We start from the raw sequence: 25,872 nt of genomic DNA, 5'->3' as shown, positions 1-25,872 counted from the left end.
AATCTTTGATGGAGGCTTAGGACAAGCTCCTAGATCACCCTAACAATAGAAGAAATTGAAGACAATAGTAATCATGAATAAGAGTCTTGTCCTCATTAGAATGAGGACTCACCAACTTCTTTGAAATCTAAAGGAATCTTTAGCCATGAGTGGGGTTATTGCGAGCGTCGTCCAGCCCTACATTATGAAACAATAAAGAAAAAATATGTATTAGTACATTTGAATATAATAAGTATGTGAGGTATGCATGAACAAATAAAAGAACGTAATCAATATGCCATAAGATGCATGACGAATCATAATGAACTTGAGTATAGCTTAAAAGCAATTTAAAACATAAGAAACTCTTGATCAATGCATATCATTAAACTTTGTCATAAACTCATAACTTGACATCTCATAACTTAACTCCAACTTATGTGGGATAGGACTATTAACCGATAACTAAGACCATGCAAGTTATTACATGGAATTCGATGACTCTTGCATCGAGATAGACCGATGACTCCTGCATCAAAATAGGGGAGGCTACCTTGCCAGGGCATACTCCAAAAGTAACTCAACTGTGCTTTTTGTGGATCCACTAGCTAGGCCATGAAGGTAACCTACGTGGGCAACGTAGTTTGGGACTTTAGATTGCTACTAAGATTTCCTTGGGTAACTAATTGTGTTACAAGACGGAACCCCACTTAGAAGCCCTCTCGGTGCTTAGTTAATATCCCAATGGTAACTCATAAACATGATCATAACATTGTAGGGAAAGATAATAACTACCTATCAATCCATCTTTAAAACATATTAAGAATAACTCATCAACTTGATGATTCATAAGAATCATTAGCTTTGGTGAGAATTGTCCTTATCACCATCTTAAACATACTTGTATGAGAATTGGACTTATCACACTATAATAACATCTTTGATCTTAACTTTGATCATCATCACATCATTAACCTTAGAATCATAAATCTCAACTTTAACTCATATAAAACTTTGATTGAAAATCATCTAACTCATTATCAACTCATTAACTCATCTTTAATTCACAATCATAGCTTGAAAATATAGCTTTATGCATGGGCATCTATAATTCAACTCAAAATAATGCAATTTATATGAGAAAATGCATATAAAGATCATTGATAATATTTAAAAATAAAATCGAACCATCTCAATGCAATTCGTCAAAACTAAGGTTCATAATCAATTGAAAATTGAATGAAAACTTGAGGAATCTTTGGGACTTCATGGGTGAAAAGATTCCCATGAATCAATCCCAACATACCTTGCTTGAATTCACTAAGAATTAAATAAGAAACCTTGTAGAAATATGGAAACCCTAGCTTTATCTTAAAGAGGAAACCTTGAGAGACTTTGTTCTTGCCTTAGAAAATTTTAGGAGAATAAATTGAATAGGAAGGGAATTTGAAGGATTGAATATTTATAGACTTTGAACTTGGCCATAAAAGTGTCTAGGTTCATTGAACCGAACTTGGGAAAAGACACAATTACCCTTCATTAAATCTACAAATTTAGCCCGACAGACTATCTTCGAATAAAAAATAATGACTAGCCTAAGTCCAAAATAGAAGGAGATAGGAAACTCTAAATGTCAAGAGTTCACCAAGTCTCCAAAGTCCAAGAGCTTCTCCGCATGATATCCAGATCAAAAAAGAAAACTCGTACTCTGATCTGTAGGGTGAAGTGTAGTATGAGTACCAACAAGTGGCACTCAGCAGGTATCAGCTGTCTGAGCTCCAAAGATAAAGCAAGTATAAAGAACATGTAAGCAAGGAGTATAAATCACAAGTAACTAACAAGAGTAATACAAAAGCCTGCAAATAAGAAACATCTTATATGGGGAAGGAAGAAGATAGGAAACAAGCAAGGAACCAAAGGACGTAACTGGTGGAGCCATCTCAGAACCTAAACACGATAACACACTATGAAGGAGGACAACTAAGTTACACCCTACTGACAGAAGTAAACACAGATAACACATAAAGGCCCAAAAGATCGCATCAATTAAATCCCTACACAAAAGGTTAGATAAATAAGAACAAGGGCAGTAACTACCTTCAAACAAGAGACCACCCTTTATACCACCACAACGTCACAATTAGTCAGACAATACCTCCAAAGCCCCTGTGTGCCCAGGAGGTTCACTCACAAACAGATAAACCCGTACAGCATCCCATGATACCAACTGGTACAAACAACTATGCTAGTGATAGGCGATGCATATATAAATGAGAGTCATGCAATAAAACCAGTAGTACCAAGTGCCTTATACCAAGATTCATACACCTACTTCCAATCCCGGCCAAGAAGTAGGACCCATGCGCCTTTTTGGGATCACCATAGAGGGCTCGGTAACGCCCCTATATACCTACTTGGTCCCAATCCAAGTCTTACACTAATATATATATGTATCAATCAATATGTCCGATCATCAAAATCCACTCCATCTTGGTGATGGGAAATAAATAGTCATTAGTATAGAAAAAATTGGGAACACTCTCCGACTAAACTAAAATCATAAAATGAGACATCCTTGATGCCTCGAACTAATATCATAAATAGAGTGCATCTTTGACACCTCTAGTCTACTGAAAATAGTAGTAATAAAGGTAGCACGACCCCCATTCAAAAACCAGTATACAATGGTTTGGGTAACAACCCAGTTTTCTCAAATAAATGTCAAGAACCAATGCATGCACCAGAGTCGACTACATCCAATACAATGCATGCCATCAGCAGCACCCAAACAACATGCACAATCACATCCAATAATGATGCCACAAGCACCTTACCCTCTTGAGCATACAAACAGGACTAACAAACGCAACCGACCTCTAACCAAGGCCTAGGGTTCAAATCTACTCCTCTAACTCAGCAACAAGGCTCAAAAGGGAACTCAACCTTAACTAGCTAGAAAGGAGGAGGAAATGAGGAAACAAGTGCTTTGCTAGCCAATAAATAACACTCGATCCAATTGGAATTACAACCTCGAGATTATAAGCACAACTAGCCCCACCAAATGGTAAAACAAATCATAGGGTATTCTAGCTCTAAATCCAGAATTAGGATCCAACAGTAATTCACAAGCCTAACTGGGTGAAAGCCATAACACCAAGGCTCCAAGGTAGGTGCTACAGTAGAGAAGGACATTAAGTCTCAGAAATCCCTGCCAATAACGGCTACATCAACTAAGGATCAATCCAAACTCACTTCTAAGGTATAATTCCACCAAGCACCATAAACATCACACAATCTACCTAAAATAGGACAATCAAGGCCAAACTAAGGCATAATCAATAATCTTACCAACTAGACTGAAAGTCTCATAAAGGTAATCTAGCCTAAGGCTCACACCGGACAAAAAACCAAAAAACTAGAAATCGAACCAAACCTGTCACATACAATCTAAGACATAAGTAATTTATAGTATATAATACCTCATAAAGCTCAATCAAAAGAAAAGAGATCGTAGCCTACCTCGAAGCCGAACACGCATGCTCTATGTCCATTTTCTGGTAGCTTTTAGCTTTATAAATAACTCCAATTGCCTCCATACTATCAAAATGTTGATCACCTCACCAAAATCATATTTTTCGGAGATGGACCCAACCCAAAGTTGGGTCAAAAAAGGATTGTAGGAACCGTAATAGAAATCTCAAAAATGACTGTGTGAAAAGGCTTTAAGCACATTATTGAGCTTGTACCCTAAATGGGGCACAAATAGATGCCCAAAATGAGAGAAAACAGCCCAACATAATAAATCACCATTAAAGCTTAAAACTAAGTTAGGGCCTCCCCTTTGGGGTGGAAATTTCCTTAAAAGGTCACCTTGCACGCTCCCCCAAATACACCAAAAAATAGCCATGATCAATACGAATGCATAACACTTGGAATCGCTTAATTTGGAGCTCTCTAGTTCCCAAAAATGAAGAAAAGGATATGAAGGTTGGGGCTAGTTTGCGTCTGGTCTTAAATTAAAAGACCAGACAATAATGCATTGTGATCACGGCCTTTGGCCTCATAATTACGAAAGCCACTAAGCCAGTACAACGCGATTGAGACCACAACCCTCACGAATGCGAAGGTCTAGGTGACAAGGACTCATGATCTCAACGCCTATGGATCGCTAGCGCGATAAGAAATGGTGCTTACACTGGTAGGTGTTGTACCAACTCAAAGTTTAGCTTTAAAAATCTTTGACGGGGTGCCCAAAATTCATTCAGAATCTCGTACGTGCAAACGGACTATACTACACCATTAAATTTGATGTTCCAGACTCAAAAATATAGTTAAAATTATCATTCAAGGTCATCTCAATAAAAAGTGGGTCCACAACCAAGTGTCATATTAAACCAAAATTCACAAAAGGGCTCAAAATCAAACCGAAAGCCTCAGGACACGAACGGATGATTATGTTAGACCAAACTTGATATTCTAAAGCTAACCGTGCTGATAAAATTTTAATACGGGTGTGTTTACCAAGAATGTTGACCAAAGTCAACTTTATATCAAATTTCAAGGACTAAAGCTACAAATGGCCCCAAACTCGCATCGATTGCCATGATACTCGTACCAATATGCTACTAGCCTAATTTGTCCATTCCAAGCTGATGAAATCGTCAAAATTCCATTCTGAAGTCGTCTTTCTATAGTTTTGACCGAAGTCAAACATTCAAACTCCAAAAGCTCCTAAATAAGGAAATGGGCATAAAACCCAAACAAATGACCAACCACCTGCTCTGTCAATGATAAAAATTCATAAATGGCTTGGGGTTACTACAGAAAAGATCTAAATGCTGAAAATATTAGAAAAGACTAGAATGACCTTGAGGGTGATTACAACATATGCACCATAAGAATTGGACTTAGGGGAAAAAGTGGGCTAGTTCAAACTGGGCTTTTATTTATCCACATAGGAAGGAAAAAGACCAAAACCCAACAATTTTCTCTTTCCCAACTATGTGGAGGAGACACCATCCCGGCGATCGTGCAATATTCTTCAAACTTCCCTCTTGGCAAAGCTTTAGTCATTATGTCAGAACCATTATCATTCGTATGAATTTTCTCTAGATCAAGCAACTTAGAATCTAACACATCTTGAATCCAATGGTATCTCACATCAATATATTTAGACCGACTATAAAATATAGAATTCTTGTCAAGGTAAATAGAATTTTGATTGTCGCAATAAAGCACATACTTCTCCTGAGCACATCCAAGTTTTCTCAAAAATCTCTTCATCTAGAGCAACTCTTTACAAGCTTCAATAGCAGCAATAAGCTCAGCTTCTGCAGTAGATAGAGCAATATATTTTTGCAACATAGATTGCACAGACACATCCCCCCTGCAAAAGTAGTCTAGTAGTCTGAAGTAGACTTACGAATATCAACATCACCATCCATACTTAAATCAGTGTAACCACAGAGAATAGGCCTTCCTGTCTCAAAACACAAACTCAGACTAAAAGTGCCACAAAGATATCTCATAATCCACTTTACAATATTTTAATGCTCTCTTTCAAGATTAGAAAGAAAATGGCTAACAATACCAACAGCGTGAGCAATATCTGATCTTGTACACACCATTGCATAAATCAAACTACTAACGACTAAAGCATAAGGAACTTTCTTCATATCTTCCTTCTCACCATCACTGGAAGGACAATGCTTCATGCTCAATTTGAAGTGCAGGGCTAAAGGTGTACTAACAATCTTAGCTCTGTCCATGTTAAATCTGCGAAGTACTTTCTAAATGTACTTCTCCTGTGATAACCACAATTTCTTGACCTTTCTATTATGGAGAATCTGCATGCCAAGAATCAGCATTGCTGGTCCCAAGTCTTTCATAACAAAAGACTTATTAAACTCTTGTGTCAACTTTTGAATCCTACAAGCATTCTGACCAACAACAAGCATGTCATGAACATAAAATAAAGTGATGATAAAGTCACTATCAGAGAATTTTTACACAAAATATTATAGTCTGAAGAAGTCTTCTTGAAGTCCTGCTAACTCATAAAAGAACCAAACTTCCTATGCCATTGCATGGGGGCTTGTTTTAGACCATACAAGCTCTTATTTAATTTGCTAATATAATTCTCCTTTCCGTTGACTTCAAAGCCTTCTGGCTGGTCTATATAAATTTCATCATCTAAGTCATCATGGAAAAAAGTAGTTTTAACATCCATTTGCTATATTTCTAAGTCCATACTTGCATCCAAGCCTTGAACCGCGCGAATGGATGATATCTTCACAACTGGAGAGAATATCTCATAAAAATCAACTCCCTTCTTCTAGTTAAATCCCTTCACAACTAATCTAGCTTTGCACCGTGGAACTAGGTTGCCATCTTCTTGTTTCACCCTAAAAATTTACCTATTTTTCAAAGCTTTTTTGTCTTTCAGTAGCTTAACTAAATCAAAGGTATAATTATCATGTAGAGACTTGATTTCATATTCCAAAACCACCTTTCTTTTTCTTCACTTTCCATGGCCTCATCAAGACTTTTTGGTTCTCTTCCATTAGTTAAGAGTATATACTCATTAGGAGAATAATGAGCTGAAGGTATTTTCTCTCTTGTAGATCTTCTGAGAGAACTCTCAGGAGCATCAATAACAGTTGGTTGCTCACCAACCACATCATCTTGAATTGGAGCATCAACATCATACTGGTTATTCTGAATATGATCACCATCTTCATTATCAACTTGATTTTCATCATTTTGAAGATTTTCTGTAGGTCCAATAGTCAAAAGAACTGGATCAACATCAACTAAGCTCTCACTGCTCTGAGAATTAAATTTATCATCTTTGTCAAGATCTTGAATTGTTTGGTCTTCAAAGAATACAACATCACAGCTTCTAACAATTTTTTTCTCAACGGGATCAAAGAAACAATAGCCAAAATTATCTTGACCATGACCAATAAAGATACACTGCCTAGTTTTAACATTCAACTTTGACCTCTCATCATTAAGAATATGCATAAAGGCTTTACACCTAAATATTTTAAGATGATCATAAAAACATTCTTACAAGACCAAACTCTATCGGGGACATCACCATTTAAAGCAATAATAGGAGATAAATTGATAATATAGGTAGCAGTATAATGTGCTTCTGCCCAAAAGGAATTTGGCAGCTTAGCATCTGGAAACATACATCCAACCCTCTCAACTAGAGTTATGCTTATTCTCTCTACTAAACCATTTAGTTGAGGAGTCTTTGGAGGAGTTTTCTGATGCCGAATATCCTATTCTCTGTAATATTTATCAAAAGAACCAATATACTCACCACCATTATCTGAGTGAATGTATTTCAATTTTTTTCCAATCTGTCTCTCAACTAAGGCCTAAAAATTATTGAACACATCAAGTACTTGATCCTTGGACTTAAAAGAGTATACTCAAAGTTTGCAAGAAAGATCATCAATAAAAGGCATAAAGTAAAGTGCACCACTATGAGACCTTACCTTAAAAGGACCACACAGATCAGAATGTACCAACTCCAGTAAATCAAATTTTCTTGAAGATGGATGACTCTAAAAAGAAATTCTTTTCTATTTTCCGGCTAAGCAATGAACACATTTCTTTAAATTTGCTTGTTTCACTCCAGAAAGAATTTTTTTTCTTAGCCAAATCATCAATTTCCTTCTCGCTCATATGACTCAATCTTTAATGCCATAACTTTGATGAAGTATCATTCTCTATCAAATTTACTGAGCCTCTAGAAATGGAGCCCTGAAATACGTACAAGTTAGACAATTTTTTACCTCGAGCCACAATCATTGAACCTTTAGTAAGCTTCCACTCGCCAGCACCAAGGGTGTTAACATAACCCTCATCATCAAGGTTTCCTACATAAATCAGATTCAAGCAAACATCTGGAGAATGCTTGCTATTATTGAGAACTAGTCTTGAACCATTGTTAGTTTTCAAACAAACTGTGCCAATGCCAAGTACCTCAACCTCATTATTGTTTCCCATTTTCAACATTCCAAAATTATCCTGAGTGTAATAAAAAAATAATTTCTTCTTTGGCATGACATGAGAAGTAGCACCATAATCCACAAACCAGCTAGACTCATCATAAATAATATTAATGGTATTTTCACCACAAGCAACAAGAAGATAATCCTTAGCAATAATAGTAACACGATTTTCATTATCGCCATATATGTTTTCTCTCATATAACTCTTATACCTGTAGCAATATTTTTGATATGCCCATTCTTGTGGCAATAGTCACATGTAATATTCTTGTCCTTAGACTTTGACTTGCTTCTACTTTTATCTCTATTATTGTGACCTTTGAACTTGTTTCTCCCCTGGTCTTCAGTAACCAAAACATCAGAGTGTGAAAGTAAAGAGAAAGATGAGCCTTGAGATCTTCTTCTCATCTCTTCATTTAAGATACCACTCTTAGCATATTTCATAGTTACAACACCACTGGGAGCAGAATTAGTCAAAGAAACTCAAAGAGTTTCAAAAGAGTCTGGCAGAGTATTAAAAAGCCAAAGTCCTTGTATTTCTTTATCAAACTTACACCCATTCTAGACAGCTAGTCAAGGACACCTTGAAAATCATATATATGATCAGAAATAGGATTGCCCTTTTTATATCTAATATTCATCAATTGTTTCAGTAAGAACAATTTGTTATTGTCAATTTTGAAGCATAAAGTATTTCGAGCTTATCCCATAAACTTTTAGTATGTGTCTCATTCACAATGTGATTTCTCACATTATCTTCAACCCATTGTTTGATATAGCCACAAATCTATAGGTGCTCAAATTTTCAATTCTCATCATTCATAGACTCGGATTTATTAGAAGCAAGAATAGGTAAATGCATTTTCTTGACAAATATAAGATCTTTCATCTTGCCTTTTCAAATATGATAATTGCTATCATGCAAACACACCATTTTGCTCATATTTGACTCCATCATTCAAATAGAAAATCAGCAACAACCAAATGCCCTGATACCACTTTGTTAAAAAAGACAAGTATAAATAAAGGTATACGACAATGCAATAGCGGAAGAAAATTCAAATCTAAACTTTTCCTTCTATTGAACCAAGAGGAGACAAACCAATTCAAGCATAAAAAATATTTGGGGCAGCAAGCATATCACCAAAATAAATATAGCAAGAAAAAATTAAAACATACGAGACACCAAATTTACGTGAAAACTCTCTTCGGTGTGAAGAGTAAAAACCACAAGGCCAAAGCTCCACTATAATCAACAAAAGTTACAAATTTTTTATCCAAAATGGTCATCAAAGAAGTGTCAAACAATGAGCAAAAACAACTACAAGATAGCATCAAAGAACTAGAGAAGAAAGGAGTAAAACCACCAAAAATGCAGCTAATGTTCACGACCATAAATCTGGAGCTACAGAACTTCAATCCATCCCTGTTAGTTCCCAATTAAAGATTAAGTTGAGAAGAACAAATTGTCCAAAAATCAACCCAATCAGAAAAAAAAAATGAGAATCGCGATTTGAAAATGATTGTTAGGACTTTTGCGAAAATCTGCACTCTTTCACTTTTCTGTCTACTGTGGCTGTTGATTTCTCTTGTGAATTATGAAAATAAGACCTGGATGAGTCTTACATATGCACCATAAGAATTGGACTTATGGGCAAAAGTGGGTTAGTCCAAATTGGTCTTTTATTTATCCACATAGAAAGGGAAAAAGACCAAAAACCAACATAGTTGTTATTAAGAGTCCATTTGGATTAACTGAAAAAAAGTAGTTTTTAAGTCAAAAAAGAAAAAGTCAAACTTAAATGACTTATAAGTTAAAAACTAAAAAGTAGGGAGAGCCCTACTTTTGATTTTTAACTTATTTTAAGTCATTTTTAAATTTGTCAAACACTCTCATAAGTTAAAAATGGCTTAAAAGTTTGTCAAACCAACTTTTAAGCCAATCCAAACAGGCTCTAAGTCTGCAAGATCTCAAAAAATATAACAAAGCAATATGATGACTAGAGCTTTTTTTATGAAAAGGAAAACCCGCAGCCGCTATCATTTGGTTGTCACAAGGTAAAACTCCCGCTCTTATGCAATAGCTCACAAATCATACAGAAGAAGTAATCCGCACTAGGCAAACCCGGTGCAATGAGCTAGATCCAGAAGGCAAACCCCTTGCTTTCACTGGCAAAGGGTTTCGAACTGATGACCGGAGTTGGCTATAGCAGTTGAGTCTCAGCATTGAAAATGCTTTTACTAAACAAAAAAAAACAATCTAACTATAGAATATACACTATTTTTTTATCTTTTGAATATTGACATATCGCTTTTATGGTTATGAAATTTCATGTGCAGTATCTTCTTTATCTTTGACATTAGGAAAAAAGATATTTGTCAATATTGTATGATTTTCTAAGTTTGTTGTCATGGAATGGAAGTATTGAAAATTGTTCAAATATATTATCCATGTCAACATTTCTATTTGTTTCTCCTCTCTATCCTTATGTGGTTTTTTTCTTCTCTTGTGAGGATATTGGTTTATTGTGCGGAGAAGACTTTTGCATTGGTAAAAAGCTAATTCAAGAAATTGATGCCTTAAACTGATAATTAAATGGACAGTTATAGACATAATGCTTTCGACAATTTAAGGGTCACTATAAAAATATCAACTTTTGATTTTATCAAATTAAATTTGTGGAATAATTATTGTGATTGATTTCGAAGATTTACTTTATGGTGCAAGATCTGTCCCAAAAATTTGAAGAGGTATCTTCCACTTATATAATTTTATAATTCGTGTGTATTCATTAGATTGTTAATCTCTTTCAGTGAAATCCAATTTATTGAATATATGTTCTAAATGATTTGTAGCAGAATTGAGATTCTAATTCGCATTAGCTTTGTACTTGTACGCAATTTTGCAATAACATTTCTGATGCTTTTCAGAAGGACTTTATCCATTACTTGCATCTATTATCTTCTTTGTGATATTTGAAAGCTATATCCGAATAAAGTTTCAAGGTTTTTGTATGAATACATAGTAACATGTACAATAACCATTCAGAATATATTTCTAACAAGCTTGACAATTTTCCTACCAACATTATTGAAAATGTAGTGTACCAGGGTTATTTTGGATCTCAAATTCTCAATCATATTTCAAAGGTAGAATTAAAACAAATGAAATTATATTAGAATGTAAAATGTTGGGCCCGTGCTAATTATATATTGGTGTATACTATTATATATCAATTTTTTTAAAAAAAAATATTTATTTTTGTAAAAAAAATATAAAATTTTTGTATATTATTGTATAAGTATAGTTTTTTTCCCGTAAAATTTCAATATATATATATATATATATATATATATATATAAATAATGCGTCTCCCAAAAATTGGGGTGGGGATGGGTGGGTGTCACGCCCTGGGAGGGTACCCTAGACGTAACCGGCACTCAGAAACCATTTCTGGCTCCCAAGCGAACCACATAGCCTGATCACACATCCGTTCCTTCATTCATTCAGCGGAAAGTTTAAAAATAAAGAATAATTTAGCGGGCAACTCAAATCACCCATCCAACTCAAAGAATAAAGGTCGTGGGCCAACAAATCAACTAAAATATTTGTCATTAAAAATAGTTTGACCAGAATAACTCAAGGAAAGAAATACTCAGTCGACACATCACTATCTAGTCTATGAAGCCTCTATCACTACTATCTAATTGGTGTCAATGACATGTTCATGGCTACCTCAAATTAAAATATAAAGGGCCAACTCGACGCAAGAATACATAAGCGGTGTCCTCCGAATGTAGGGAAGGACTCACCAATACGCTGAGTGTGTATAGATCCTCAATGATGCTTCTATTGACGATCTCTTAAACCTGTCTCTGCATCATGAAATGATGCAGGTCCAAATGGACATCAGTACATGGAATGTACGAGTATGTAATATGGCAAAATAAACTATCTCAAATCAGAAAGGTAGGAGAGACTCACATAAGACGTCATAAGTCTAAAGTAAGAATACATTTCTAGACAAAGACCAATCACACATCATACAACCCAATCAACATATCATATAATCCAATCTAGTCCAATCGTACACTATCAAATCACAATTCATCTAGTCCAATCCGATCAATGCAATCAACTCACAATCAACTCAAAGGGGCTCAACTCAATAAATATGCAAATTAAGTTATGCAATGTCTTACAATTCAACTCAATCATCTACAATCACATTCAAACCAATCATATCAAGCACAATCCATTCAATTGGGAGTTTCTCTAACCGACAACCATCACCATATGAGCGAGTGATAGTACAATAAGCCGACGTTGTTGCCACGTCCGTTCATACCTTGCCAGGGTATAAACGAATCAACCAATCATGGATCCAATCCAACCAAGTCCTATAATGTTAGGACAATAAAATGGGAAGCATCCGACTTTAACGGTTCCATCCCCTCCTACGTTTGGCGACGTAGTTTATTGGTTCGAGTATGGACTATACTCTTACCCAATTCGATGCTCGATACTCCTCCCAAGACTCAATATGCTCATATCTATCAAGTGAGTAAAATACTCAAAATAATCATTTAGTCTCATTGGACTCTTTCAAAACTCAAATCAAATCTGGCCTCATTGGACCTTCTTTCAAATCGACTCATCTCAAATCATCAAACTGTTCTCTTTAAATTGATACCATCTCAACTCAATGGATGTAGAAAAATTATATGCATTTAAAATATAATTCCAACTCCTCAACTCTACCTCAAAATAGATATTTTTATGTAAAAATGTTCAACTCATTTATACTCAAAATACTCATGTTCAAAATAATTAAAAAACTTTTCAAACTCAACTCATTCTTAAACTCTTTTTAAATCATAGATGAAACTAATAATTCTTTAGACTCAAAATAGTGTGTAAATAGTTTATGCAAAAAGGTTCACAAATAATTTATTTAAAGCTCCTCCTCAAAAGATCATTTATTTTCAAAATATTCCTAAGACTCCAATCAACTCAAATTATGCACATCACATACCACAAAATCGCATTAGACTCGAATCCACTTCATCACATAACATGCTCATCAACATAACCTCTCCATTCACATCATCGTCAAATACCATTATTCACATCATCATCAAACATCAGCATCACATCATCATCATCATCAAAAATCATCATCACATCATTGTTAAATATCATCATCACATCAATCGTCAAACATCTACTCCAAAATCCTTATTTTAGTCCTATGTTCAATTTATGGAAGCAAAAGGACATTCTTAACTATCCAATTCATTCTTTTCATTCCAATCAATACACATATACACAAAACCATCCATCTCAACTCAAGACAAATTATTACCAAAGAAACCTCATCTTGGGTTCATGTGAATGAAACATGAATCCATACTCTCAACAAAACTCAACTCAAGAATAGCATCAACATCTATAAATCTATATACAAGGATATATTTGTAGTTAATAATATGAAAAATAGCTATTTAGTAACTCAAGTCATTAAAATCACCAATCAACCATTTGTATCTAAAAACATTCCATAGTTTAGGGAAAACTTTCAAGAAAACCTTTCTAGAAGGTGCACCTCTTTCACAACTCCTAACCAACACATTTATGGGAATATGGAAGAACTCAATCCATATTTTAGGTTAGCCTTACATACCTTGTTTGAAGACTTTGAAGAAAACCTTGATGTTGGGTCTTCAATGGAGAACTCAAATCTTGAAGCTCTTGGAACTCTCCTTGTTGGAAATGGAGAAGAAGAAGGAGAGAGAGAGAGGAACTCCTAGGGCTTTTTAGAGAAAGAGTGAGGGATTGAAAAATGATCCCAAAATGTGCTAAGGCTGATACATATATAATTTGGGGGAATTCCCAAATTACCCCTTCTCAAAAATTCTGAAAAATAGGCAAAAATGCTCCTGGCGCGATAGTGGCGCGTCGCGCCATTGCAGCGCCAGACTGATTACGCCTAAAACCTGCACATCTCGTAGTGGTGCGCCACGCCAAGGACCAAACTACTGAGGCACATTCTTGGCGCGATAGTGGCGCGTTGCGCCCTTACAGCGCCAAGGCCAATATTTCCTGGATTCTGGAAATTGGCTTGAAAAACCCTGCACACCTTTTAGTGGCGCATCGCGCCAATGACCAAACTACTGAGGCACATTCTTGGAGCGATAGTGGCGCGTCGCGCCCTTACAGCGCCAAGGCCATTTCCCCAGCAGTTGCAACCCAGGCCCAAAAATGAAATTCCTGCCGTGCTAGTTCGTCTTAGAATCGTCATATCTTTTGACTCCAAACTCCAAAATGTACATTCTTGGTGGCGTTGGAAGGAAGACTCGACGACCTTTAATTCAATAGGTCGTGGGCCACCCAGATCGTCATATTTCAAAAGATAGGGTCGTTAGAAGTCAACCCCTCATGCGAACTCCTCCTCAAACTTAGCCACGACGAATCTTTTGGATTGATTTGGTCCTAGGGGTCCTTCATGACCCCACATCACCTCTAACGCTACTAAATTTCTCAACGACTCGTCTTACTCATGCAAATGCTCCACAATACTCGAGTTTGATCCTACCCGAATACAAGAAAGGTCCGAATCTTAGGGAAAAATTTTGAGGGGTGTTACAGTGGGGGGCTAAAGCTTGTGCTTCATTGTCTCAATACTTTTTTTTTAAAAAAAGTCCAATAGTCAATCTTAGAAGGCCGATTTTCTAGAAAAATCAATTAAAATCGACCTTAAATGTTAGTATATTTTTTCCCATAAAATTTCAATTTTCAAACATCAGATCTGGAAAATATTAAAAATATCGACTTTGTTAGATCGATATTTAATTTCTAATTATTTATTAAATTTTTATTAAATACCAACCGAATGAGGTCATTTTACAAAAAAAATTATTTTTTATTTTTTATTAAAAACCAACTTCCTAATTTGTTATTCTAAACTTTTGAAGAAGTTTATAGGAACTAACTGCCTTCAGGAGGTCGATAATATTGATTTTTTAAAAAAGAAAATGACCTCTTGAGATCGGTTCATGTACGTTAAAAACCTATCCATATGCATGTTTTTTTTTATTTGAAGTAAAAATATGAAAAGTTCGAAATGTATAACTTTCTATATCATGAACAAACGTAACCTCAGAATAATTATATAATACGTACCATAGAAAAAAATGAAAGAGGGAGAGAATGAGGGTGGACATCATGATCATTTCAATTACATCATCTCGTCCCCAGTTTTTGAAACTAATAAGTATACTCTTTTAGGGCATGCCAAATTGAATAAATAAAGTGAATAAAAGTGGAGATGTTCTTTTGTTAATTTAATTTTCCTCTAAGCCTTATTTTTTAATCATTCTAAATCAGACAGAGAAAGGACTAATAATTAATAAACAACATCCTGACATTTCTTCTCGAGGTTATTTTATTTTAAAGCAATGATGATATACTTTCTTTAAAATAAATTATTTAATATTGAAATAACGTGTATTTGGATAGAGTTGAATGGATATAAGTGACTTTTATAGCGTGTCCCCGCTAGTTTGAATTAAGGATTAATTATTAGTTGAATTATTCTCACCTATATTTGTAAAAAATAATTGATCTTTTGCCTTTTCTTTTTAATATATTGTAAGCACGAGGTTGTAGAAATTAAATCTATCAAGTCTACTAAATTCAACACGTTCTGTTAATCACAATTTATAATTTTACATTGTCACGTGAAGATTGTGTGTTATCTTTCATTTAATCACACCATCAATCTGATTAGCGACTCTTGAAAATATATGCAAGACACTAATCAAGAATCAATGAACAATGATTAAATGATATGAATATAAATTTATTAGTAGAACTACTATGTGTATCTAAGAAGTGAAATTTAACTCCATATTCTCTTATCCCATCCCAAGCCATTCTCTAGAAAAGAAAAAGAAAGTAACTTTGTTGTAAATTATCTTTTGTTCCTTAAATTTTGTATTATATCAATATCGCCATATAAAATAAATAGGAAACAATAAACTAGAGAAATTACTTGAAAAAATTACCTAATGTAGCTAGTTCTATTTCCTTATTATTTCATCTATCTCAATTTATTGACACACTTTTTTATCCAGTACAAAAAAGAATATTTTTGTATTTGACAAATATCCAATGACACTATCAATAGTTAATCTATCTTGGATTTCACTTATTGGTAAAAAGTTCACAAAAGTGTACTCTTCTATTTACTAATTCCTTTATCTTAGGATAGTTTAAAAACATTGCAAAGTGTTTTCATATTTTTTTTTTAATTTCGTACTTAACCACACTACGTCATATAAATTAGGATGAAAGGAATACTTTTTATAGTGGTACTTTTAAATAATTATGAAACATATAGAGATTAGGTAATTTTATAGCATATACATATCTATGTATGTAAAATCCCTAGTTGCCACGACCCACTCCAATCCCACCTATTTGTCTGTGTTTCAATTGGGCATTGAAAAATCAATGATATGATGCTACACCAGAGATCGTTATACATATATTATACAACATACACTATACATATCCTTCACTAACAATGGACCTCTCATACAATTGGTCAATGATGTGCTTATACATTTTGAAAACACATTCATTGAGTTCACTTGACCATACATACAATTGTTCGTCTTCACATACATACATATATATCAAATTGTTACATTGAAAACACATACATTTGCCACATTACATCCAACTCTTGCTTTGAAAATACATACACACATATAGCTGACCATATCATATAAATACAATTATAATCAAATACTTGCTTGTGCAATTTTAGTTAAGAATAGATTTTGTATACTCATGAATACTGTTGGGTGTTTGCTCCCACTTTCCTAACATAATTGAATTTTCTTTTTTTCGAAAAGTAAAACATAAAGTCTCTATATTTGGCTAGTCATTTTTTCTTGCAGGAAAGGTTTATTACTCGATAAATAGAGTCTCATTCTTCTAACTTGGTAGCATTCACAATGTAGTCGTAGGAGCTTTGAGAGTTTTGTGTAGGGAGAGAATTTGTGACACACAAGTGTTATGTTAACACTTATGTGAATCTTTTTTTTATTCCAAATGAATTAACAACAACAACAACAACCCAGTGAAATCCCTCATCGTGGGGTCTGGGGAGGGTAAAGTGTACGCAGACCTGACTCCTACCAATGTAGGACGGCTGTTTCCAAATGAATTGTGTGAGGTTATTTCTCTCGATATTGTGTATTTTTTTTATACAGTGAATTGTTCATTTTTTTTATGGATGTAGATCGACTGACCAAACCACTTTAGATATTTGTTATTTTTAATATGTTTCTCGTTTATCTTTTTACTCATGGTATTTTAAAATTTATTTTATTAACTTTCGCATAACACCTGATTATTTCTTATCATATGAAAAAAAGAAGGCTAATTAATTATGTGGAACTTCTTGTTGATAAAGTTGTAAGGTAAATTAAGATACCAATTCAAGCCGCCGAAGGCAATCTTGGTCTCCCAAAGCCAAAATTAATATACCTTCCTTCTTTCCATCAAACCCAACTTAGTTTCTAGTTATGTTTGAAAGTATTATTTTCCTCCTTCCTCGTCTTTGAAAATTTTAAACAAAGTCCATTTTCTTGATCTATTCAAACTACAACGGCGCCGTTCTCTTCTTATATTAATTAATTTCTACACACGAGAAAAAAAATACCTTAATCACAAAGCAAAACAGGAGCATTACAACTGAGAAACTAAAGAAAAGCTCCGGACAACATCCCGGTAATACTCCGCCGCCGTGCATCTCGTCCTTTAATTCAATAGGGTTGCTGAATTGAACGAAATGGGTCAAGAATCTTTCATATACAGCTTTGTAGCTCGTGGTACTATGGTACTAGCTGAGTACACAGAGTTCACCGGAAACTTCCCCGCGATTGCAGCTCAGTGTTTGCAGAAATTGCCCTCTTCAAACAATAAGTTCACTTATAATTGCGATCATCATACTTTTAACTTCCTTGTTCAAGATGGTTATGGTAAATTTTCCTCTATCTTTTTTTTTACATTGTTTATACACTTCTGTTGGTTCATTTTAGTTGGATTTGAAATGGGTATTGATGGATCTTGAGTTGTAGAGGAAAAGGTGGAGTCTTTATTGGGGTAGAATTGTGCTGTTGAATGATTGCTGGGGAGAAAAAAGGGGGTTAAGCTATGTGCTCTTATTGGATTAGAGGCTAGAGTGAACATGTTACATATTTTTTATGTTAAAGATTGCTGGGAAGAAAGGGTGACTATTGTGCTTAGGATAATTCGATCTTCGGTTAAGGGGGTAAAACAGAAAATTAGTTCCCTTTTGGCCATAAATTTTGAAGTTGAAACTTGAAACAGAAAAAATTGAATATTCGAAGTTGTGATTTTTGGAATTTGAAGTTGTGATTGAACATGCATTTTACTTGGAAATTTTTTGATGTTGTGATCAAAATCTATGGCCAAACGCTTGACAAGCTCAACAATGATATCTTACCAAAGATTGAGAACTTAAAAATATTTGAAGGTCAGATTTTCAAAATTTCATGGCCAAACTGATATTTGAAGATAAATTTTCAAAATCTAGTTCCAAAATCTATTGCGAAACACTAGATAAATTGACAAGCTAATGTTCAAACTTCAATTCTTGCAGCCACAAGCACGTATAAGTAAGAGGGTTGTGGTATGTTGACGATAGTGTAAAAATAGCCAAATGATAAGAGAGGATGAATACAGAGAATACATATAGCTGACTCCAATCAGTTTGGGATTGAGGTGTTATTGATAGATACCCCTTCATCCTTACTTATAGGGCATCACCTTCACCAATTGTGTTGCAAGTTTGAATTTTCTGTCACTTATCTGATATTTAGTTTTGTGATGAGCGATGTTCCCATAACAGAGAATTTGGTGAAAGTTAGTATTATAACCTGAATGCAATAGATATAGGATGTGAAATGTCTATGTGGGATCAGTTGAGATTCGTCTTTCAGCAAATGGAATCATCAGAGAATTAGCTGATGGGAAATGGGAGAACAACTTTGATGGATGTTCTGTCCTTCTATATGTTGTATAGTCAATATTCTCTATACATATCAAAGAAAAAAATCGAGATTCTAGTGGTTTATTGAATAGTCAAAATTCTCTAGATGTAGAAAAAGAAATCCAAATTCTAACGAAATACTAGAAAAGAGGATACGTTTCCAAATTGATCGATGACACATACTCCACCCTAAATGAAGTGTAGTGTTTTACTCTTCATTTACAAATAAATACTGTCAGGAAGTAGAATTGTGAACCTATTCTATAATTGTAGCTATAAAATGATTAAGACAGAACTTGGCTTTCTAATCTTAGTGGAAGTTCTTCACATCGCTACCCGCCAAGATTTTATACTCTGTAGGTTGAGGAGGCTGAGTGAGATGGAAAGGAGCTTATAGACAGTCAAATAGAGGGGATATAAATTGTATTTGGAGGATAATTTCCACTTTCTTGGTCATATTGTAGTTTAGACTGAGTGGATGATTGACGGTCTTGCTAGTTCATCGCTCTATATATACCTCTGGCGTGGACTGCAGCCCCTGGCTGCTCTTCTATCTAAAAAGGAATAATGTTGAGAAAGTCAAGTCCGATCTCAAAGAATCTTTAGGCTGCCGAAGTGCCTGGGAAAAAATATACTCCCTCTATCCCAAAAAGATTGTCTTAATTACTATATGAATAGTCAAAGAATATTTTCTTTGACCATCATTTTTTCAAATACTTTCTAAATATTTTGAATTGTTAACTATCTTGACTTAATAGTACTTTTTATGTAGTTTCTAAATATGTAAATTTTATTTCAAAAAATTGAAGATTCTATGTTCGAATTCACACCAAACATTAGTTAGTATGATCCTCTGTATTCTGAATCAAGATAATCTTTTTGGGACGATGGGAGTACTTTTTTTTATAAGGTGTCTCTGCTGATGATTTTAAAGAGTCTTTACCACTTAAACTGTTAAATCATATCATTAGCTATATGGTCTAGTGATCCTATCAAAAAGAGAGAGATATGTTGTAGTGTCGAGAGTCAAAAAGCTATATTGTCTGGTGTTTCCTAGTAAATATGTTTGAGCTTGCTATCGCTTGATACTTGCGGGGAAGTGATTAATCACCTTTTTTCTGCTTTATTGACCTCCTTTCACTTAAGTTCCTCCTACTGTCTAGGTTGATGCAACAGCTGAACCTTGTGCAAGTCTGATCTAATGCCTGTTAATTTTTTGCAGCTTATTGTGTTGTTTCCAAAGAATCTGTGGGGAAGCAAATTTCTATTGCATTTTTGGAACGTGTGAGAGCTGATTTTAATAAAAGATATGGTGGTGGTAAAGCAGATACCGCTGTGGCTAAAAGTCTTAATAAAGAGTTCGGGTATGTTGCTTAAAAATATGTATTCTCGTATTCTACTGCAGGTGTATTTTATCACACAGAAGTATAACAGGTAATATATGTCAAACTTTTCAGGCCTATTATGAAAGAACACATGCAGTATATAATTGACCACGCTGACGAGATTGAGAAACTATTAAAAGTTAAAGCCCAAGTGTCTGAAGTCAAAAGTATTATGTTGGAGAATATAGACAAGGTATGCCAAGTAAACTGGAAGAAGATGCTTTGCATATGATATTATCATCTGCAATATGGTTCGCTTGTTTCTTCATGATGTGTATATTGATCTCTGACGTCCTCTTTTTTTTTTCTTTTGACAAGGATGAATTTTGCTTAGTATATCCTGACAAAAGTAATTTATTTCTCCTCTTTTTGCAGGCTACATGAATGTCTTATTGGGTAATGGATCTGTAGTTCAAAATGAACCTTCTTTAATTCTGTACACAAATGTGGATGAATATATTTAAACCTGATAGCTGATTAGAAAAATTAATATTGAACCTTACTGGTACCTAATTGAAATCTTTTTATTCTTCCAACACTACCCTGTCCCTTCTGAAAATCATTGATGGACACCATAGACCAGTTCAAAAATAATTTCAAAAGTTCCATAGGTAAAAGAAAAAATGGCTTTATGAAGAAGAAAAAAGGTATTAACATTTTGCTTTAAGAGAATTGAGTTCGCATCTTGATTTGAACTTAAAATTCTTGAACTTCACCTAATTAGGTGCCTTTTCCTGGTCAACAATACATCTTTTATCTATATTATGGAGTTTGTCGTATCCCCGATTTTTATTTGCATTAACATTAGAGCTTCCTTTTTGACTACAAATCTTTGTTCAGATACAATTACATCTTAAGTCATGTAGTTGGTATGGACCATTCATGTCATACTAGATACTTGACATCACATTTGATCTACTTTTTTTTATAGGTTAATAATACTTGTAATCTTTCTGGATTTAGTATCAGGTTATCATAGTATCCCTTGTTCCTTAATGAATCCCAAAACCCTGTCAAAATTACGAATCTGTACCTTTTCAGTTGAGAAGCATCTACTACTTGGTGAACCCTGTTGTTTGCCAGCCTCTTTAAGTTTCAATGTATCGTATAGGAGAAGTGTCTTGAAATGTGATTGAGTTATGGTTATTTTTTTGGGTTATAACCATGTGATTCTCTCTGATTTTAGTTGCCAATGAATCCAATAAGACAGACAAAAATATTTAAAAAGAGAAAAGTATCTGCAGGGCACTGATCTATTATGTGATGCATCAATAATTTCTGTCTTATAATATCGGTTCTCTCATTGATTTGCTCAGTCTCTGACATCACTTTGTGTTCCATGAGATTATAGCTATTCAATCTATGAAGTGCATTAACAGTAACTTGAACAAAGATGAATGACTGCTTATAGTGCCAATAACTGTATAGCATTAAATATTTCTGGAAGAGAAAGTTCCAAATTTCTTCAGTATATGCATGAAAAATAGACTTTCCACCTAGTTTGGAGGACATCTTAGACAATTTTTATTTATTAAGCTGAAGCTCCTGATTTACAAAAAAAGACCTATAGAAACTAGGATATCCAAGTTCCAGCTGGCAGGGGTGGCAACTCCCTTTCATAGCTTAGCAGTATTGTACCATGGTAGATTGACTAGTTACGTAATTGTTAATGCTTCTTCAATCTAGAATCGATTAATAAGGGTTGTTGAGATGCCTGATTCTGGTATTCAGGCATACTTAATATATCTAATGCGATGATGCAATGTGCTTTTGTTGCACTCTGCAAGTCAAATGTTAACTTTGACATGTGTGTCGACATAATGTGATTGTAAGCTTCAGCAATTACTTTAGATTTTTATAAGCATTTATGTGGTTCAATAAGCAACAACTCAAGCTATTTCAACTTCTATTCATTTGACTTAATTTAAAACTTCCAGACCATTGAAAGAGGGGAAAACTTGACTACACTATCTGACAAGGCTGACAATCTGCGTGATTCGGTAAGTTTGGTTGATGATTTCTTATAATAGCAAGTGTTAATAGCATCTGTAAGGTTTTTCAAACCTTGTATGTTTGCTTTCAGGCCCTAGAATACAAGATAAAGGGGACTCAAATACGGCGGAAGATGTGGTATCAGAATATGAAAATAAAGTTGGTTGTTCTTGTCATCATCCTGTTTTTGGTTCTTATAATCTGGCTTTCAATTTGCCGTGGCTTCAATTGCACGAACTAGCATATCAATCAAATTCATACAAATGCAGACCAAACAGGCAAATCTGTCCATGAAGAAAGTAAAGCATCTATAAGCCTTTGTTTCAGATTGTTTCTGAAACCTTTTAGAAAAACAAAAAAAAAAACATTTTTTCCTGTGTTAATTTCTTATAATTTTTAGAGCAGTGTGAATGAGTTTTTATTCGCGTCTCTTCCCCCCCCCCCCCCCTGTTGAGGGGTTGGACGGGGAGGGGTGGGAGGAGGGCTGCATGCAGTGGTTATAATCTTAAAATTGTGTATTCTGTGCTGTGTAAATTGTAGACATGCTAGATATCTATAAAAGAATGTTGATTCAGTGAAATTATCTCTGTGATTGATAGCTTTGTTGGAATGTCACTGGCTCTCTCTTTCTTCTTCTTTGTTGCTTCATCTTTTGAGTGAAGTTGTGGAAATGCAGAGCTAATTTTAGCTTTAGCTCAAACGATATTTAGCAAAATTGAATATTGAATAAGTTTTGTTTACTGAAATGAGAACTAAAAGAAATCAAGAATAAGAGTACCAATTTTGGCAATGAGCTTTATTGAAATGTAAATGATACCATCAATACGTTGGTTGATGGTTGACAGACTCATTTTGTTTTACCCATCCTTAGAGGCTCCCATTTTGGTGACTTAAACCCGCAATTTCAAGAGGTGAAGGGTTTTACATCCGAACAACCCTTCTTGTTGACAAGTTCATTTTCCCACCTCTCTATGAGTTTCCACCTTATTTGCTCCCTTGATGACTCGAACACACAATGTCAGGATTGAAGGCGAAGGATGTTTACTATTCGAACAGCCCCTCTTGTCGACGAGTGCTTTGTCTTCTTATGTGATCATTATGAATTAACTTTAGGAATTGAGTCAGGTCTAATATTCCTTTTCTTAGCATAGTATTATCGTTAAACTCATTTTAATTCTTGGTTAATCCAATATTGCCTTCTCATGTTATATTAGGGGTCCTATCTGGGGTATTAATTACTTTCCCATATTGGTTGAGGAAGAGGTTATTTGTCACCTTATATGATTTCGGACAATTCATTTCTCACCACCTAAGCTATCTTGTTATTGTCATATCTTGAGTAAGTATTGATATACATACAAAGACTTTTCTTTGTTATTTATATTCTTAACTTAAGAATCAGAATTTGTTTAATGACTTAATTTTTTAGCGAACAACACTTCAAAACATAAGAAAAATTTCCGTCTTTTTTAGTATTTTAATTTTCCTTTTATTATTTCGTACCTTTTGTTTTTTGTCTCAGCATTCTCCTTCTGGTCCTTCCAATTTGTAATATAATTATCCAATTTTCACCCAAATTCATAAAGATATATGTAAATTAAGCAAAATTATTGTGTCTTTAATTCACAAAATAGGGGGGGGGGGGGGTGGAGAATACAAAGACTAGAATGTTGGTGAAATTACAAGGTGTAACCAAGTTCATTCCTGTTGGAGTTCAACATTATACAGGAAAAGCTGAAGATTGAATGCCCAACTTAAAGGTATTTTCATATTTGGGTCAGTTGTATTACATGTTAAGCAATTTGGCCCATCAAGAGTTGGTTTAAACAAACGCCCCTTTTTAAGTTCACAATATAGATATTATCCCTATTTTTAAAAGTTGTGCAAGTATAACTTTTGAAAAATTAATCTTTTGGGTGATGTCGGGCTTGTGTATAATTTTGCTCATGTATTGTTCAACTTTTTGGATGAAATATTAGATTGTTGTCTAACATTTGCAATAAGTTACAAAAAACTTTACCTCGTACTCTAATGTTTATTCATAAAATTTTCAATTGTTCAAAGATGATTTTAAACCATCTTTAAAAGGTTCATAAGTTGTAAGAGAAATAACACTACTAAAAAGATAGGAATAAACAACGGATAAGTTTTACAGCTAAACAACAAAATCCATTGCTAATCCTATTTAGTGATGGATTATCAAAAAAATTCTACTTATCAAAAATTTAGCAACAAATTAACGACAAAGTTAGTAGCTAATTCTAAATTCTCTTGTAGTGTAAAAAATGAGCTATTTATTAAACAAATGTCACAAGAAAGATAATCGACAAAAACTTCACGGTATCAAATGGACAAATAAATGATAGTTTTAAATATATACAATAAAGTAATTAGTTTACAACAGATATTGTCATGTTTTATTTACATAAAAAATAGTCAAAAGTCATAGGAAGTATACATTGACTATACAATATAGTTTGTCAAAAGTCATAGAAAGTATATATACTGACTATATAATATATCTTGTCTATACACAAGTTAAACACTCACTATATACACATAATGATACACTCAAAAATCAGAATATAACTTAATTAAACATGAAGTATACATTGACTATACATGTATGATACACTGACTATTCAATTTCAATCAACTCAAAATCACCTCTTAACAGTCTCAAATTTTAGATATGAAGTCCTCACAATGTTTCTAGTCTTATGATATATAATTCGCTTGAAACGATTCATGTTTTTGGTGCATCGAATTTTTAAAAAAGAAAGAGAAGACGAAGAAGATAAAGAAGAATGATGAAGACGAAGAAAATAATTTGCTCAAAATCACCTCTAAACATTTTCAAAATTTAGATATGAAGTCCTCTCGATGTTTTGAGTATTTTGAAATATAATGCTCAAAACTATTCACGTATTTGGTACGTCGAATTTAAAGAAATAAAAAACCGACAATTTGAACTAAACTCATCTCCTGAAACTGACCACTCACTCCAAAGGACGATTATCCCCCCCAATGATAAGGCTACACTGAGTCTAGCCCAATGACTTACTCCTACCATAGGAACTTCTGAAAAACTAGGCCTATAATCGTGCGCTCTGCCTGGCCGTCTGTCTACGGGTGAAAAACAGTTCTAAGGTTCACTCTTGAACCCAAACCTTTCTGGAATGACTTCCAAAACTGAGTGGTAAAATGAGCTCTGCTATCTAAGATGATAGACAAAGGAAATCCGTGCAGTCTGACAATCTCTCGAAGATATAGTCTGGCATGCTCATCTGCGGTGTCCGTAGTCTTAACGGGTAAGAAATTGGCCGATTTGATCATCCTTTCCACAATCACCCAAATAGAGTCATACTGCGGGACCACGGTAGACCTATAATGAAGTCC

General features: G+C 34.3%; 1 protein-coding gene across 1 annotated transcript; it reads left to right on the top strand.

Annotated features, from left to right (window-relative positions):
• The first annotated feature begins 17,528 nt into the window (after nt 1-17,528).
• Nucleotides 17,529-23,072, top strand: LOC129887290 (vesicle-associated membrane protein 724). Its single transcript, XM_055962333.1, has 5 exons — nt 17,529-18,062; nt 20,319-20,460; nt 20,554-20,674; nt 22,419-22,481; nt 22,565-23,072. The coding sequence occupies exons 1-5, from the start codon at nt 17,873-17,875 to the stop codon at nt 22,712-22,714; spliced, it is 666 nt and encodes a 221-aa protein (XP_055818308.1). The 5' UTR covers nt 17,529-17,872; the 3' UTR covers nt 22,715-23,072.
• The last annotated feature ends 2,800 nt before the right edge of the window (nt 23,073-25,872 follow it).

The sequence above is a fragment of the Solanum dulcamara genome, chromosome 4 (genome assembly GCF_947179165.1).
Source record: "Solanum dulcamara chromosome 4, daSolDulc1.2, whole genome shotgun sequence".
Lineage (NCBI taxonomy): Eukaryota > Viridiplantae > Streptophyta > Magnoliopsida > Solanales > Solanaceae > Solanum > Solanum dulcamara.
Note: the sequence above shows the minus strand (reverse complement) of the source record. Positions and strands in the feature narration are given on the sequence as shown.

Coding starts and splice junctions, on each gene's coding strand:
- LOC129887290 (XM_055962333.1), top strand. CDS start 17,873: ATGGGTCAAGAATCTTTCATATACAGCTTTGTAGCTCGTGGTACTATG. Junction 18,063..20,318: donor CCTTGTTCAAGATGGTTATG/GTAAATTTTCCT, acceptor AATTTTTTGCAG/CTTATTGTGTTGTTTCCAAA. Junction 20,461..20,553: donor AGTCTTAATAAAGAGTTCGG/GTATGTTGCTTA, acceptor CAAACTTTTCAG/GCCTATTATGAAAGAACACA.